Consider the following 17,787-nt stretch of genomic DNA (forward strand, 5'->3'; position numbering starts at 1 on the left):
CTTTCCAAACCAACCTGGGCAGACCATTAAACTGCACTACACCAAGCTTCAGAGCAGACACATTGTCCAGATCAATACCATAAAATAAAATAATGGGGCAGATCAATGAGTGGAATACGTATATACATATGTCAGACTTCAAGTGAGGTTAGGAGAGACCAAAGCCTTTACTGTTCTGTATGGCGTGTCCTCTTTATCCACCTTATTCGTAGCTCCCATGAGGCTCTGTGTTATTTATGGGCGCAACTTCTGCCGCAAACCGGAACCACCATCTGTTTACACGTGTGGTCAAAATCACATTTAGCTGAACTAAATAATTCCAGATATTTTATTTTGTCTTACAAATACATTTTGATGGCCCAATCATAATGATAAAGACTCAGATCATAAACTTTATTATTATTATTTTTTTTAATTCAAACAAAAAAATAAAAGTCACATCACATCAAACTAATATTGTGTAGTTCTGGTGTTGATACAGTCAGCACAAACCTGTATCTCAAATGAGCGAATACTGATAAGTGCAGCCCAGCAACCCTTAGTGAAGATTAGATTATGACAAAAACTTATTCTGTAATTGTTTAAATTTTGATGAAATAAAAGATTTTTGAAAGTCTGAATTTGAAGGTCTCGCACAATATACAGAACAGATTTAATTTAATAAGTATTTTGTTTTTTCATTTGATCCATTATTTACTTTTTGAGTTTTACTTCCTTTTCATTTCATTTCATTTTCATCTACTTGATATCACAACTTTATTATCCTCACTGAGACTTAATGTTTTTTTTTACATATAAAATAAACTGGTTTTATGGTATGTGCAGTTTACAAAATAATATAAATCACTCTACTACATACATTTGTTGCAAAAGCCTCACATAATGGGAAGATAATAAAAATGAAAAATTAACAACCTTCATACACAGATTTATTTTAAAATGTAAAATATTACACTGCATTTGTGGTAGAATACAGATTATAATGCAGGTCATGTAACTAAAAAACATCACTTCAGTCAGTCTGAATTAATAGCACAAACTCTACCGATGAGATAAATTAGCGAGAGGAATTCTTTGGTGTGAAACAGCCAACATGTATCATATCTTGCATACAGCTGGAACGGCACGCCGTTCTCCAAGACTTTATTACATCTGTAACTTAAATTGTGTAAATATTTGTACAGCAGAATTTCCTGTTCTTTAGAGTGATGCCAGGCCTGTGATGAAACACACATCTGCTCTCCATTCCTCTGCTGGTGTCAGCCTCACTCTGGCACTGCCACTGCCCCTCCTTTCATCTGTAAACTTTATCCAATTTGTCAGTGGTGGCATAAACACGGTTCACAATCCTGCCTTCTCTTTTCCACCACACACAGCCCCCTCGCACCTTCCCCCAGCCCTGACGAGGTCCGTCTGTGCCCCTAGGCATAGCGATACCTGATGGTGGGGCCCACCTGCCACCACTGTGTCATGAGCAGCTCCCCGGTCTGCCTCTCCAGCCCGGCAGGCACCAGCTGGCTGGGCAGTCTGCACGCTCATATATGGATGATGGGAGGCAGGACGATCATTCTTATTAACAATCACTAGATTTGACGAACTAACCAAGACAAGTAGAGGCACAGAATGCATCTGAATAGACTTTTGACATGATTATTACAACAACAAAAAAAACATGGAACAAAAAAATTAAAGAGGGCATTGTGATTATGCCTGACTTAGTATAGATTTGCAAATGCATTTGCATTTGTAGACCTCTGGTTCTCCAAGACAAGCATACTGGAAGGACCAAAGCTTAAACTGTTAATTCAGATCAAATAAAAGATTACAACAGTGTTCAAGACAACAATAGTTCAAGCGAATGCTATTTTATGGACAGCATGACTTTTTCATACTTACATGAGCCGAAAACACTTCAGTGTATATGTCTCAAATTAGCATAGTATTATTTTGGATCATGATCTACAAAAACCTTCTGAGTAAATGTAAGCAAGAGGCTAAAATGCTTCAAATGACCAATTACATGAACTACTGACACTGAGAACTGTTTTAACATGTCAAAGGTCAGAGAGTTGCATAGTACCATATTTACAGGTTATACCATTTTTAGCAAAACCTTACTTTCGAGAAGTCTGAAAAAATGAAATTGTCTCTTTAAGAAAAGTCAGATTCCATATTGGCATCAGCACAATGTTTAGTTTACCTTAACAATAAGCTCCTATAAACACCAGATGTATTTATATATATTGGGGAAATTACGTAAGCACTCAGAAGCACGGTACCAAGTACAAAGTAAGAGGTGAATGGGAGCGCTTAATATCCAGATAAGTATTTCAGTACCAGCTTTGCATGTGAACATCTTCACTCCCACTTATGCTTGTCTGTGAACATTGGATGTCATTTGCTTTGGGACAGGAACATAGAAATCTAAGCCCTTTTCCCTGAGCAATGTAGTAATTTCAAAGCAGAATCTCCCCAACACTTGGAAACAAATGCACATCTCCCTGGAAAGGTCCATCTGAGCTGGTGGAGGCAGTTTGACACATGAGTAGAGGCTTTACAGAATCACTGATCCGAGATTCCACTCTATTTGTCAGCTTCTAATCGGCTGCAGTGGGACGTGCGCAAGAAGATATCTGACCCAAGACCAGCCCGTATGTCTGAAAATGCTCATGGGAAGGACAACGACTGAACAAAGAGGGGAAGTAATTCTCATCTGACCTACCTAGACCCAAAATAATCTCATCCTATTGTGATGAGAATGCTGTTGCATTTTCAGACTCAAAAGCACAGAAGTAATGACAGACTTGGTCAGAAGGGCTCTTAAAAAGGACAACACTGGCCTGCATTAAAATGTCTAACAAGCAACATCGACATTTATTTCAGTCTTTGACAGTAGTGTATTCATCTCTCAGTCTTTGACGGTATATCCTTAAAAATGAGAATGTTTGACAGTGAATTGCTATTACTCCAATAATGTCCACATATTACTCAGCTACATGGGGTATGCCTCACACCCTCTCTATCAACTTTTTGAACTGCTGCCATCAAGACAACAGGACTGCAACAATTAACGCAGAATCTCCAGACTGTCTCAGACTAATACCCCGATGAAACTACTGCATATCTGCCTTTTATTTAATTGGATTTGGAAGACATGTCCAATTAAATAAATGTTTTCCCTCTTGGAAGACATGATGGCGTGAGAAAATATTTCTCCGGTGTCTCTGCATCTTTGAACATGAGCTGCTTGCTCTTAGACAAAGTTCCACTCAGATGAGGTGATAATTTATGAATTGTTTACTCAGAAGAAAAAGACAAATTTTCTCACCAAGCATTTTTTACTCCCTTGAGATACATGAAGGATACCTTTACCAAACAGGATAATCTTCCCATATTTCTTAACATACATCATGGTTGTTTTTCTTCTTCTGCTCCTCATGACCAATGGTTTGCTATGTATTTGCTGCCACCCTTAGTATGGACATGTTGGTGTCGTTGCGACTCGTTTCATCACAAAAATCTGAGTCCCTCATTGGTTGACACAGATGGTAAAATTTACATTGATTTATGTTACAGTTCTTGTGGTGGAGCGGGCAGCAGAGGGGAAACATTAATTGGCCCCTTCTGTGCTTTGGACATAATCACATGCAAAATCTGATCAAATAAATCAGGTTGCCATGGCAAACCCAGCTACACTACATGATTGGGGCGCCGTGTTACACAATCAACCACCATTGAGATATTCCCCAAATGACCCAATAATTACAATACATAATGTCTACTTTGTTGTTTCCATATAGAGATTTACTCACTAGTTGTGCTGAATGCTGGATCTGATGGCTTGCTTTGTTTTTGAATTAATTATCTGACAAATTGGAAGCTCTAGTAAAGTACTGAAATGTAATTCACAGTCAGCTGTATTAAAGCAACAGAACCACTGTGGATTCTACACCCTTATTCCCACACAGCTACTATTCAGAACAGGAGGGCATCAGAGGCGACACACACACTTCAAAGACAGGACAGCGCTTTGAGTTTCACAAAATCTCATTTAATTCTTTGTGTTCTGATCCAAGTCACAAGATACTTGTAATATGCCAGAAGAAATGGCAAGATAGGAAACAGAGTGACAGTGCCTTTGAAGTGCTGAACTGCGGATTAGATATAGCACTTTATATTAGTACACTTTTTATTTTTATGTGTTTATCTTTTGTGTTTGTGTTACACCAATTAAATTTTTTCAGATGACTCTATTAAAAATTATGAAAAAATATCAAATTGTATTTGTTGCGCAATAACATAATCAATTGATAAAGCTCCCAATTCTTGCATAGACTTAGTTTTTTTACAATGATCATGCATACACACACACACACACAAACACACACACACATACACACACAGATAAAAAAAAAGGCAGTAATAATGCAGGTAAATTTTGCCTCGTACCTCTCACCTCACCACTGCTACAACAGGCTACAACGTTACAGCATAATGAATGATTGGAGATTGAATTTTAGATATACCCACAGCATTTCCCCAATACAACCACCCACCTGGTTGTCACATCGCATCATTCCAAACCCACTGTGGGGGCTTTATGTCTGACAGGCTTACAGTTTCTTCATATTCTACAATATGGGTTGTATTTCAGGACTACAACACAAACCTATGAGCTAAAAGTGGAGATTCGCCAACGGGGTCACTTTCTTTGCATTTCATCCCAAAATACATTCAACTACCTACAGCTCCCATGATCAGATCCCAGTATTTGTGGCAGCAACACATTTTTATGTGTTGCCACCTATTTTGCCACCTATTTTGTATGGAAGAACATGTCCATGCAAACATGTCTAATCTGGACACTGTGGTGTATAAATAAACCAAGTACTTGATTATATTGTCTACACAACTCTACATGTAGCAATGGATGCAGTGAAAACATAATGACCTTCACCAACTACCATCACCCACAACTGCACCGTTCTATCAAATAATTAACATTTTAATTAGCTGTTTCTGAATTCTTAGTCCACAGATGCAAGGATCTTGCAAACTGTGAAAAAAATGACATTTCTTTTACACTTTGTCTCTCCACACCCTCTGCCCAGAGTTTTGTAAAACACAGCTCAGCATTTGCACTTCATGGCATTTGAATACAAGCAATGTCACCTACAACTGAGGACACATGGTACAGCCATCTGCTGCTGTGTGCTGGTGCTAGCTTTACTTTACAGGATGAGAGGACTAAAGGATGAAGGCCAATCTAAATTTACATAACCTGAAAACCCCTCAAACTTATGGTACTCAAATCATCAATTATACACCAGAAACCAGATATCTAAGAACACTGTTGAACATTCAAATTCAGTATGTTAAATGTTTTAAGTCAGACAAAACTACCAAACTTATTTGTTTTTGCTAGATGTCAGAGATATAAGAATCAATATGGGGAAATTTTTACTTTATTTTATTTAGAAACTAAATCAAATTCCCTTAAATGTTTTTGGGTATCCTTTCAAAAGCATATCAGAACAATTTGTTGGGATTTTTGGCCCATTCATCGTTGATTGAAGTTTGTAGGCCAACTTGCCCACAAGTACCTTTGTAGCTCTGCCCACAAATTTTCTATTGGACAAAGATAAGGAATTCCTGTTGACCAGTTGAAAACATTGACTTGTTGTCCTCAATTCATGCTATAAGAAAAACTAAGGTAAAGCTTGTTGCCAAGTTTAACGTCCAGCATGTTGTTTTGAGATACTGCTTCAATAGTTCAGCACAATGTTATTTCCTCCAAATACCATTTTTCATGAAGTCCACCAGGCTTCCAAATACCACCAAGACATGATACTGACATGTCTTTATAAAAAAAAATAAAAAAATTACAACCTCCAGCAACATGCTCAGGTTTCAGGAGTAATAATCTTAATGACTTGTATCATTCCCTTTGATATAAAACCTCAGTTGGGTGTAAAAGTCTTTTTGAGTCAATTCAGAAAGTCACAGCACTTGATTCAAGAAGATGACCAAAATTATGCTTGCCAAAGGCAGTTGCGGCAAGTCCAATGTTTGTTGCACTTTTGGGCACTACTTTGATGAGTAACCATCTGTTGGGTGACTCTGTAAAATAAATGACAATAAAATGTATCATAAACATAAAACCTGAGGAGCACTATCATTTTTTCCTCACACAAGTCATTAAGTTTCTCATCTCCATGCAGCAGACAAATAGGGAGCCATTTCCAGTGACAAAAACATTAATGGGATTTGATGCCACTTTCACGGTTTTGGGGTAATTCACCACAGGCTGTTATGACTGTTACACATTCCACTTTTTTGTTTCTTTGTTTTTAGTCACACAGCAGGCGTTTTTTTTTTTTTTTTTTTTTGTCTTAATGCATTAACAGAAAAGGGCAGAAAAGAAAAAAAAAGCAGAAAGAAAGACAGCACTACTAAGGGAGATAAAGGTAATGCAGAGCCAAACCTACACCTGGTAGAGGAGACAAGTGACAAGGGGAGATAAAATTCATCAAAAAAGCTCTAAACTGTGCTTGGAGAATCTTCTACACTTGAGTGAACCTACAGAGACTCTGACAGGATTCCAACTTGACCATAAATGAAAACAACATTTCTGCCTGAGGCTTTGGTGGAGTCGAGCCAGTCATCAAAACTTCATTGTTTGAGCATCCAACTGAAAACCATTTTCAACAAATAAACTGGGAGAAAGTTAAAGGAATGAATAACTTGGTTAAATAGATGTTGTCATGTTTTTGTTCCATATAGGTGCCATGTCTGACTTCAATTATACTTATTTTTCAATGCTATTGATCCATATACAGAACAAAGTGTCCAAGGACTCGTATAGCCTCTGATTGTTTACACTGAAGGCAATTTCTGGTAAACTTCATAGCGTCGAACTGAAGCATTGCAAACACATACAAACATTAGTGATCAAATAAAATTTAAAACTTCATAGTTGTTTTAATCGTGTAAACCACTATAAAATGCCTCGCTTCTAGAAATGTGTCACACAAATAAAATGTCCTTGCCTATTCAAAAGATTTCTAAGTCTTCTACCCTCAGGCACAACATCTACACTGATTTACGTTGATGTCAGTGTGACCTGTTAAGGGTTTACACATGGCAGGGACACTGATAGAGAAGATGTTTCAGATCTTTGGTTTTCTATTAGTTCATCACCATTTAGTTCAATGGGTTGATTTCTAAGTGCAACTCCAGTACATTGCCATAAAATAGAGGTTTCTCCCAAAAGTTGACCACCAGAAGTTTGCAAGTGAGAGTTTAAACAAGCCTGCTACATTTTGAAACAAATAAAGGAATGATTGAAGCAAAGTTCACATTTTAATGTAAACTGATTTTCTCTTCTTAAGGTTGCAAATAGAGCGTTTCATTTCTCGTGGACACAACATAGTTAAGGTCCAATTAGAGTGAGACTCACCATGAACTGAAATACTAATAGCAGACTGGAGCTCACTCCAGACATTATGTTTTTGTAAAACTAACAAAAATTTGTTAATCGGAGTATAAATGGAACAAAAATGAATGTCAAAAAAATGAAAATTGTGTTACAACTACGTATGTTTTGAGAATATTGTATTTTTGTTACATGATCTACTTTAAAAGATTACAAATCCAAAACCATTTTCTCTTTGATGGTAGCATTGTCAATGTTAACTCTGAGCTTTTCTGATTTTTAAAAACATCTTAACTCAAAAATGAAAGTGTAACAAGAGGCCACAGTCATATCACTGAGATGCCATATCACTTTAGACTTCAGAAAGTCAGTGTAAAATTCAAGACACTCCATGGATTTCTGTTTCTCGGCAAGAATACTTTAAAAGAGATAGTACATTTATGCACCTCATATTTAGAATGGCTTGGTTCTCACAGAAGGAGGCAAGGATTCATTGTCCCACTCCCACTGTGAAGTGCCAATAGATTTTGCCACACACCAGGTGGAGAACAACTTCACCGCATAAAGTCTCGTTCCGACTGATGGGTGGTCATAAAACCGCTTTTTCAAGATAGATGCTTCCGGTTGGAACATGTTGAAACAAGAGATGGTGCATCCACTTATTTCAAAGGTTCAGGGTGTTTTCACATAATACTTCGTATTTGCTTATTTAAATAAAGATAAACACCAGCGAAAGACATAGTTTGGGCTAGGCGACTTATTAATGTGCAATGCAATGTTTTACAAATGGTAAACAAAGCAGAACAGCTCAAACGCTTCACACTGACAGTGAAGCGTGGTGGCAAACCTGATTAATATTGATTGGGTTAATATTTGTGCAGCCACAGAACCTGAAGAAATAGAAATTGAAGTCATTGAGGCAGCACCGAATTCCCCTCAACCTCTTCTGTGTACATGTATTATATTTATTATTGGCCTAAGAATAGGTATAATACACATGTATGTGAATCTTCCTGTACGAAAGCTATAGCATGGTCATAATTAAATGAAATAAGGATCCTATGAGAGCTGCACATTAAAGTCAGAAAGGTAAACCCCCGCATGTAAAACAAGGATTTGTTATATAAAACAAAGGTAATAATAAGTTCATCATTAATATAATACATAAAAATTGTATTTTGTTGTTGTTTTTTTGATAGGCATGTCCCAAAGCATGCCTGTGCTCATCAGAGCAATAACGATGGTCAGAAACAGAACAGAAATGACTTTTATCTTCAGTCTTCAAACAGACATTTGCCACCATGGTGAGTTACCCAGTGGGCTTGTAAAATCTTCGACTGTCCATTTGTTAGATGTCCAAACTACTGCCCTCACGTAGCATTTCTCCTGATTTCCTGCTCATGCTAGATAAATGAAAATGCAACAGCTCACTTTCCTAATTTTGGTCATGAAAATGAACATGACCATTGGCCAGTTGCAAGTTTCAAACCCAAGTGACATGGAAAATGTGTAAAAGGGAGCCCTGGGAAAGTAAAAAAAATATAATAATAGGTGCACATTAGCTGTTATTTACCAAAGGCTCATATTTATCAAAATACTTTGTACTGAAAGGAACATGTCCTGATGTGAAATGTTGTCAAATTGAAAGTATTGTTATATAAAATAAAGGTAATAATAAGTTCCTTTTTATTACCTTTATAAAAGGTAATAATTCATAATCTTATTTAGATAATGAATAAGATTATCTGCACACCATCAAAAGCACATTCCTGAATAAGTCCCTTTCTGCCAAACACTGAGACGAATGTAACATGCAAATGGAAACCCCATAGGCAGTAAGAATGCAATTAAGGTCAGCTGATTTGCTGGAAATGTTAGTGCTGCGTATAAGGAAGGGACAGAGTTCGCCCCCAACCCACCTTCTCTTGGGATTTTCGGTTTTACCGGCTGTGCAATGAACCATCGACCCTAACCACACACCTCCTTTTCCAACACAGCCACTTGTGATAAATTACCTTATACTCCTATCCCCAGTTGTTTACGCTATACACCCAAAGCTTTACGGAGCTGCTGGAAGAGAATGGGGGTTGAGAGCAAATTGCAAGAAGTGGGTGTGAAGTAGAACAAATAAAGGAGTTATTGACTAGGGACAACAGAAGATATTCAGGACAAAGAGGTCAAACAAAGGCAAGAACCAACAAATAACAACTCTATGAATTAGAAACGTGAATGTTCATAAATACTCTCATAGATCACATCATAATATTCTCATCTCAAGCATCATTTCAGTTGAGCCAGCGAGCAGAAACAATAGACGGTGACATCAGTGATCAAACCCTCCCAGAGGAATTCTTATCATCCCTTGCATTGACACACACGCGCGCACACGCATGCACACTGCTATGGAAACAGCAGGAATGTGGATGTGCATCAGTGTTCAAGGGATGATACACAGCACACAAAGCAGAGACAAAGGCACTGAAAACAGAGCTGACACCACTCAAAACTGCCTCCGAATCAGCTGAGTAAGATGACCAGCGTTCACAATTTCCCTAATTTAAAAAAAAACAAACCAGGGGTCACCAGAGGACTGAGAAACTCACTGACAGCAAAAACGGAAAGTTAACCAACTGTGTTCACATGTAGGGAAGGAAATACCCCAGGTCTGTTAAGAGAGCTTGATCTCGGAAGTGTCGGAGGGAGATGTTATTTCACAGCAGAGCCAAGGCGGACGGACCATATCCGATCCCTGGGTTCACTGTACCAGCTGACTGCTATGGAAACAGCAGGAGTTGCGTATGTGTGTGTGTGTGTGTGTGTGTGGTGGTAGAAGTTTAAAGGAGCTGTAAAACCCATTTCCCCACATGCTGTGGGGACGAAAGCAATCACGCATCAATGAAGAAACTCTTACTAACATCTGTTACCCATATAGATGTCAGAGTAAGTATATAAATTAAAAAACGGGACAAAGCAGCTGCAGCCTGCACACATATGAAGAGGACGGACTGGGCAGCCATTCAAGCGGCTTGGTAACAGTAACCCACAGCAACCCCAAATCCAGCCCTCTTTCCTTTTCTCAAAAGACGCAGATCATCTGTCCAGCCAAGGGAGAAGTAGCACACAGAGTAGAAAGAGGTTGTAACTTTACCCACTCTGCCTAGACACAAGTGCGCCACACACACCCCAACCTCTATCCACCTTCAAAAGTTCAAGGGGTTAATTATACAACACCAGAATGGATTTTGGGAGACCTGAGAGCGGACACGAGTCAAACAGAAGCCTCTCTCCCAATCTTGCTCAAACCAGCCGCTCTCTGATTCTAAAAGAAGCACTTTCCTCACGAGTGGTGACACTTTGCAAGCTGGGTCTGGAGGGCACTCACTCTTCTCCACATTCTTGCCATCTCTCAGCACACGACTCAGGCACGCTGCGCGCCCAGAGTGGCTCTCTTACCGTTGTGGTTGTGCTGCACGGTCTCCAGCATGCTGGCGGAGGAGTCCGTCGCCCCGAGCTCAGCAAGTCTGCGGCTGGTGGCGCTCAGCTCGGACCGCAGGTTGGTCACCTCCTGGCTGGCCGACTGAATGGCCCCATCGATGCGCTGGGCCAGCTGCTTGTTGTCATCCATCATTTTCAGGATTTTTGCCTGGGGGACAGAGGGGAATCCAAACACGGTGTCATGCCGACAAGTTGACCATTTCCTGACAGGGCATAAAATCCTTCTCTCAGTCCTCTCACTCTTTTCTGCTCATGAAAACACAAACTTATATCCTCTGAGCTGTGTGTCCTTTCCAGTTTAAGAGACGCATCTGGTTCAGGGGAAATGTGTGTTTGCAGGAGGGAGTATACGTTTCAGCGGAGATGGTGTGTGTGTCAGAGTGAAAGCATGCCTGCGTGCGTGTGCGCGTTTCTGAGAGCTCCGTAGCAGCGTGTGCGCTTGCGTGTGTGTGTGTGTGCCAGAGAGCCGAGAGCCAGCACTGCCCCAGTGAAATGTGCACCCCGCAGCTGACTGTTGAAAGGACACAGAGCATTGAAAGATGACAAGAACGTTTTTTAAATGGACTGTACCATTTGGAGAGAAAGTTAGAGGGGGAGTGTCGCCTATTCCATGGAAATGCACGGAAGTCAGGGCTCCTCAGCGCAGCTGGTTTTAGGAGATAGTGATAAAGGTTTGTGTTTTGCACTAAAACGATTCACGGTGAGGTTCTATAATCCAATCTGCAATAAAGTACCGCAGCTTTCCTCTTTGTCTGAGTATACAGCATGGACCTCCTGCGGTGGCCTCATAAACAAAAGGAAGGAAATTATTAGTTTTGACAAAGAAGCAGTTGTGACGAGAAAAAAAAACAATAAAAGTTGAAGGTTGTATCGCAATGTCACAAATACATTTTTAATGTTCTGCTGAAACTAAGGAATATTTAACTCAGCATAAGACATTGTATTTTTAAATGCATGTGTGTACAGGTTTCTCTCAAAGCTGTTTTATGAGGCTTTATTGTTGGTAATAAAATGAAGTGTATTTACATTACAAAGTCAAAGTATGTGCTCGTTTCATGAGGACCTATCCAGTTATCACGTAGCTTTGTTGAAATAAGTCAACGCAAATATTATGAGATCCAGATATACAAGTAAATGCTTTAGTTTTGACATTCTACATTTATTTTTTGAGAGAGTTATAAAAAGAAGTAGTTTCAAAACTGGTTCACTGCTGTGCAGATGGTGTCAGTTTTTTTTTTTTTTTTTTTTTTTTTTTTTTTTGCTGCATTTCACTTGAAAAGAGAAACACACGAGACAGACTTTGGACACTTTAAAGCTGCAGTATGTGACATTTATAAAAATATATATTTTACACATATTTGCTATAACTGTCGCTATGTCATGCTATGGGAGATTATCTGTGAAGCTCCTCAACCTGTTCCCAGTGATGCATTTGCCCCCTGCAGAAATATGCAACTCTTGGTCAAAAAAACAAGCAATTGGAGGTAGGTGGAAGGTCAAGGTTTTGAGTATGTGTTGCTTAATAGTGGCTGAAAAACAACTTACAGTTTATCCGCCACCATCGGATCGTCAGACCTATACCTCTAAAATGTCTCACACTGTCTCATTTTTTTTTTCAGTTCATCCAAAGACTCACCATCTAGGGTGTATGTTTGCACAGATCCCAAAGCAAAAATTATATTATGTTTGTCTTCAACTGTATGTATATTTTAAGAACACCATTATATTTAAACTAACTCACCAGAATGTGGGATCAGGTTTTCCATCATGAACGAAGGAGCCAAATGCTTCTTTCCACCTCAGGATATTTTTTCCACTTAAGCCTCAAAATGTTGTTTTACACCGACAGACCCACTGACAGTTTATTAGCTCTAGCCAACACACAAGCTGATAAACATATCAGAGCTAAAATGTTACTCCAAGTGATCCATCTGCAGGCCTCAGGGGAAAAATTACCAAGTGACAACCCAAGTCAGTATTAAGCTTTAATCTGACATTAAGTTGCCAAAACATGCACAATCACTCAGCGGTGCAGCTGGGTAACCCGTCCTGCCATGTGGTGAGTGGAGGTTAGCCACCATGCTGCTTAAGCTGGAAGAGCGGGTGACTGCTGCGTGCTCCCAGAAATTATTACTGTAGCCTGAGGCGCTCTGTGAATGTGACTGTGCGCCTGAAGGTCAGAGACTGCACTCCACACAATTGAATTGTCTCATATAAAAGTTAATGGGCCACCAAGAGCAGTAAGTAAGCAAAGAAGATGGGAACAACACAAACATGCTCGCAACACTTCATCCATCTGCCTAGACATCCCCCACCCATTTCACTCTGTAAGTGAACATCACGTTATTTATAGAGGACCCCGGTGCTGTGTGTGATACACCGGTCACACGGGATGACGGACACATCCATGCAGACAGGAGGGGGGGGGCAACATACCTTACATTTTCTTACATTAAAGGACTAATAATGTTCATGAGGTAAACTTTTTGTAAACACAACCATTTGAAGTACCTAGTCTGCATAACTCGATCCTCATAATGAGCTTTTCTAACACATTAATTACGTCCCTTAAGAGGGTGGTTATCTTTATTGGGTTTTATTTAAAGGTAACAGAATAAAGGGAGTATATACATATAAATTTCATTTTTTTAACTATCAAAACTTGAAATGTAAAGCATCTTTCCTTTTAGTTTCTGCTCCACTGCATAAGTAAGCACTTTTTGTGTTTGACGCTCATGTAAAATTCCTCTGAATTACATTGAAGTTGTTTGTATAATCTACCAATACGTTGCTTGTCTTCTTTATTCATCATAGAAATATGTCACTGTGTCACAAGGTTTTGTCCAAAATGTTGCGTATGAAAGAATTGGATTTTGGTTCACTTTTGAAAAAAAATGCTTCGCAAACTTTTCAAACCAGACAAGTGGACTTTAAGTCTAAATGAAGCTGAACCCTGAACCATACTTTATCTTGTATATGAACACCCCTTCAACTAATTATGATAAATACTGTATCTCCTATCATTTCCACGCAAAGTAAAAGATGATTAAAAACTTATTTGATTTGACTCAGGTGGAGAGCTGCGCCTCATTCCTGTGGATGTGTGTTGAAATCTGTTTCTTTGTGTTTAGCATATAAGTGGACCTTTGAAGAAAGGTTCCTTTTCTGAGGTCTTGAATGTGTCTGCTGATCAATGAAGTGAATCAGGACATGAAGGATAAGTAATTAGGGGGTGTGCTGGGGGCTTTCGATTAGCATATGAATGGTGAAAGTCGGGAGTGGAATCAGCGTGCAACCATTCTTCATTGTCGTGCAGCCGAGGGGGCATATGGCATGTCTTTTCCAGCAAAGTTCCCTGATTTAACTAAAAGTCGCTAAAGAAAGTTATTGTACTTAAGTCTGTGTGCAACACTTTTTCTGCATGGCTGATCTCAATTGTGCACTTACAGCTGTGGGATTATGTTGCTAAGGAATAAACCACCAAGAACACTTTACACTGGCTTTGTGTTTGTTGCCTGGATCTGAAATACAATGATTTCAGTTCCTGGAGCAAAGCAGCAACATATAAACAGAGCATCTGTTGCCATTCAGCCTATTTTAACCAAATGCAAATGCAAAAGTAAAATTCCTTTGTTTTTTTAACCCAAAACAAGGTTTTCAAAAAACATTCAAGCCTAAATTGGTTTGGGATAATAAAACTTAAACTCTCAATACTTAAAGGAAGCACCAAAAAAAGAGGGTACTTTAAAATTCGAATGTAAATGGTTTTAAAACAACCACTGACCTGGATTTTAAAAAAAAGGCTTTCTCACTTTCATTTATAAAACATGAGAAAGTGTTCACGCTTTATCATCTCAGATCAATATGACAGCTTCAGTTGCCACTTTGAGAGGCTTAATTAATTACAACCACCATATATGTGTAAATGAAGAGCAAGTAGAGAGGAACTGCTAACTTGCTCTTTCCAAAACCGTTCAACAATATTAATCTGGCTGTAAGAAGCAGTCAAAACCGTTCACTTGGGATCTAAGAAAGGACAACTCTGTTTTCGTGCACTTCACATTTCTTCAAGAAATAAGTCTAGATTGCAGCAGTTATGTTTGCTTACAAAAATAAAACCCATCACCATTAGATGGTGATGGTCTAAAGACTCCTGGACTGGCAGACTTCTACAATCAGCAAATGCCTTACATACTAATTATATAACAGCCAATCAAAAAACACCATGTAATAAGCTTAAACAACATAAAATTTCAGGTGCTTATATTCTTCAAATATTATAGCAACTATAACTCACAGAAAAAATTCAAGTTAAAAAAAAATTTTTCATTATGTTTCAGATATCTAAAAGTCTCCTTCAGTGTGCAGTGAGTTCAGATTCTAGGTCTCAGTGTTGGGGGATGTTTATATCGAGCTTAATGATACCTACACAACAATTTGTGTTAAGTCATTCAGACTGCCTCTGCATTGCAGAGTTCACGGTCTGCACCAAAATCACCTGCTCACTGAGAGCATCTGCTGAGGCCAGCCAGCAAGGTGGGAAAGATGTTATAATGCAGAGCCCTGCGAATGTGAACACTTTGTATTTTTGACCCTTAGAAGTAAGAGTAAAAAGTTTAATGGGGGGAAAAAAAGGAGTTTGAGTTTTTATTGCTGAGCTCTGTGTTGAATTTCTACCAAGGCAATCTTGACAGATTGTCTCATTCAGATGAAACCACGCACCAAAAATAATACACACATAAACATGGAAATCAGAGGGAAATGCTGTAGTAATTTGTTGTAATAAAAAAAAGAAAATGTAGAAAAATATTTTCCAAACCGAGTTCACGTATTCAAAGACTTTTTGCTTTCGCAACAATGTTGTGCAAGTCCTTGGGTAAAAGGGTACATCCTGTTTCCTCCAGGAACAGATAAGAATTTATAAGAACAGCCAAAAAATGTGAAAGGAAACCCTCTGTGTTGTCACTGGGAATTCTTACAAACCTATTTAAAGAACTTTAAAAGGAAGTTATTTTTTGAATTAAACTAAAGTTTGTTTTTCTAACTGGTTTTATTTAAGTAGAGATATGCATTTAACTGATATCAAAAATATTTAATGCCATCTATGTAGCTATAAGAAGAAATTCCAGACTAGACAATTAAATGCTTTAATTGTGCATTTATGAACCTTTTTTAGTCCCACTTTTCAAACTTCTTTTGTCTTCACTTGTTATACTTAATATTGTTTGTATTGGTCTAATTTAATATTCCAGTTTTAGGTATCCTGGCTTGCAGAAAAAGGACTTAAAACCCCAGTGAAAGCTATGATCTTCAAATTGATAAACCACTGAATAGTGGTGAACCTTCCCAGGAATAATCAACCCTGATGTTTACTAAACTCTACCATGCCTTAAAAGGCTCCCATTTGGGATTAGTTGGAACATTTTTGCAGAAGCGTTGCCTAATAAATAATAATTTCACAAATACTTTTCCCATTTACTTTCAAATGTGTTTGAGCTGAAATAGAAGTAAGTAAATAGTCACGTAAAATTAGAAGAACTTTGAAAGGATGCAAGGATTTTTAACAATATTATCTATGTTTGGATCATAGCTGAGAGAAAGGCTCAGCCGTCCTGGTTCCTGTTACTGAGTTTTAAATTCCACAAGTAAAATCCAAACAGAGATCTACATGCTGACAATATAGAAGTCAAAACAAAATTTATAAACAATTTGTTGCACGGTGCATATTTTTCCATAGAAAGACTTTAGCACAATCCAGTGCCAGTTTTCTAGCAAAAGAAAATGGCTTAAAAAATAAAATGAAAAAAAAAAACATGTCTGCTGGTTAGTAATTCTCTGATTTTGGGGCACATTGTTGCCGCCAAGCCTCAACACATCTACCAGGTGATCTCTAGTTGTACTTCCAATAGGAAGAAAGAACTTTTCATACTCAAAAATATCCCACATTAGAAGCAAGAAGCATGTTGGAAGTGAGACAAAACAAAGAAAGTGAAAGGTTGAGAACAGCTTGTAGAGACTGTTTATCCATTTCTGATATGATGAACAGAGAGGAAAACAAAACAGCCATCCTGATTAATATTTTAAGTCATACTACCAGAAAACATGGTTTTATTTTCCAACTATTTCATCACTTTTAGCCCTGGAACAAATGTCAGAAAATGAAAAAATATCATAAAAGCAAAAAATACCATCCGGGATGACACTGTTGCAAGTTTTAATGATTACACTTTAAAATCAAATTAAGCGAAAGAATGTAACTTCAAAAAAATATATGTTTACATATTTTTTTAAATTGCCATTGGCAGAAGTGGTTCTTCAACTATCTGCAAAAATGCAGAGACAAGCAATCAGAGCCATGAGGAGTGTCTCAGCGCTGTCAATCACATTTGTGTAAATGCTGCAGCTGAGATAATGGAGAAATAACTTAATGTCAAAGATGGTCATGCTAACTAGCCTGGGCATTTACGACAACCTCAATGAAACGGTTTGTCTGCTAAAGTTTTTACCAACTCATCAGATTTCTTAAACTGTCATCTGCCAAGAGTCTTTTTATACTTGAACGGACAATCAGAAACAATGACTGTAGTGAAGCAAGTCAGTAAGTTTCTTTTTTCCCCCTCCTAACAGTACAACAAATGAAGTTATAAGATTCATTAATTACTAAATGTTGCATGTAAAAACACCAAGAAGGATTATAACTCTTAATAGAATACGTAATAAAAGTATTAACACTGCTGCTACCACTAATTGATTTTGATAAGACATTTATGTTATTGTTCAGGAAGGCCTTTTTGTGCTATAACTTAAATTAGTAAAACTACTTTTATTTGAACACATTTTTTAAAAAATTAACATGA

General features: G+C 38.1%; 1 protein-coding gene across 5 annotated transcripts in view; it reads right to left on the bottom strand.

Annotated features, from left to right (window-relative positions):
• LOC129372266 (kazrin-like) overlaps nt 1-17,787 on the bottom strand; it is a 157,613-nt gene that overhangs the window by 92,940 nt on the left and 46,886 nt on the right. For all 5 annotated transcript variants that reach the window (XR_008607237.1, XR_008607238.1, XM_055049424.1 and 2 more), the window contains exon 4: nt 10,889-11,078. Coding sequence is in view for 3 of the 5 variants with exons in the window: in XM_055049424.1 (XP_054905399.1) it covers nt 10,889-11,078 (190 nt within the window). In the remaining 2 variants the exon portion in view is untranslated. The remainder of the gene's footprint in view (nt 1-10,888; nt 11,079-17,787) is intronic.

The sequence above is a fragment of the Poeciliopsis prolifica genome, unplaced genomic scaffold, assembly GCF_027474105.1.
Source record: "Poeciliopsis prolifica strain line A6 unplaced genomic scaffold, Auburn_PproV2 SCAFFOLD029, whole genome shotgun sequence".
Taxonomy (NCBI): domain Eukaryota; kingdom Metazoa; phylum Chordata; class Actinopteri; order Cyprinodontiformes; family Poeciliidae; genus Poeciliopsis; species Poeciliopsis prolifica.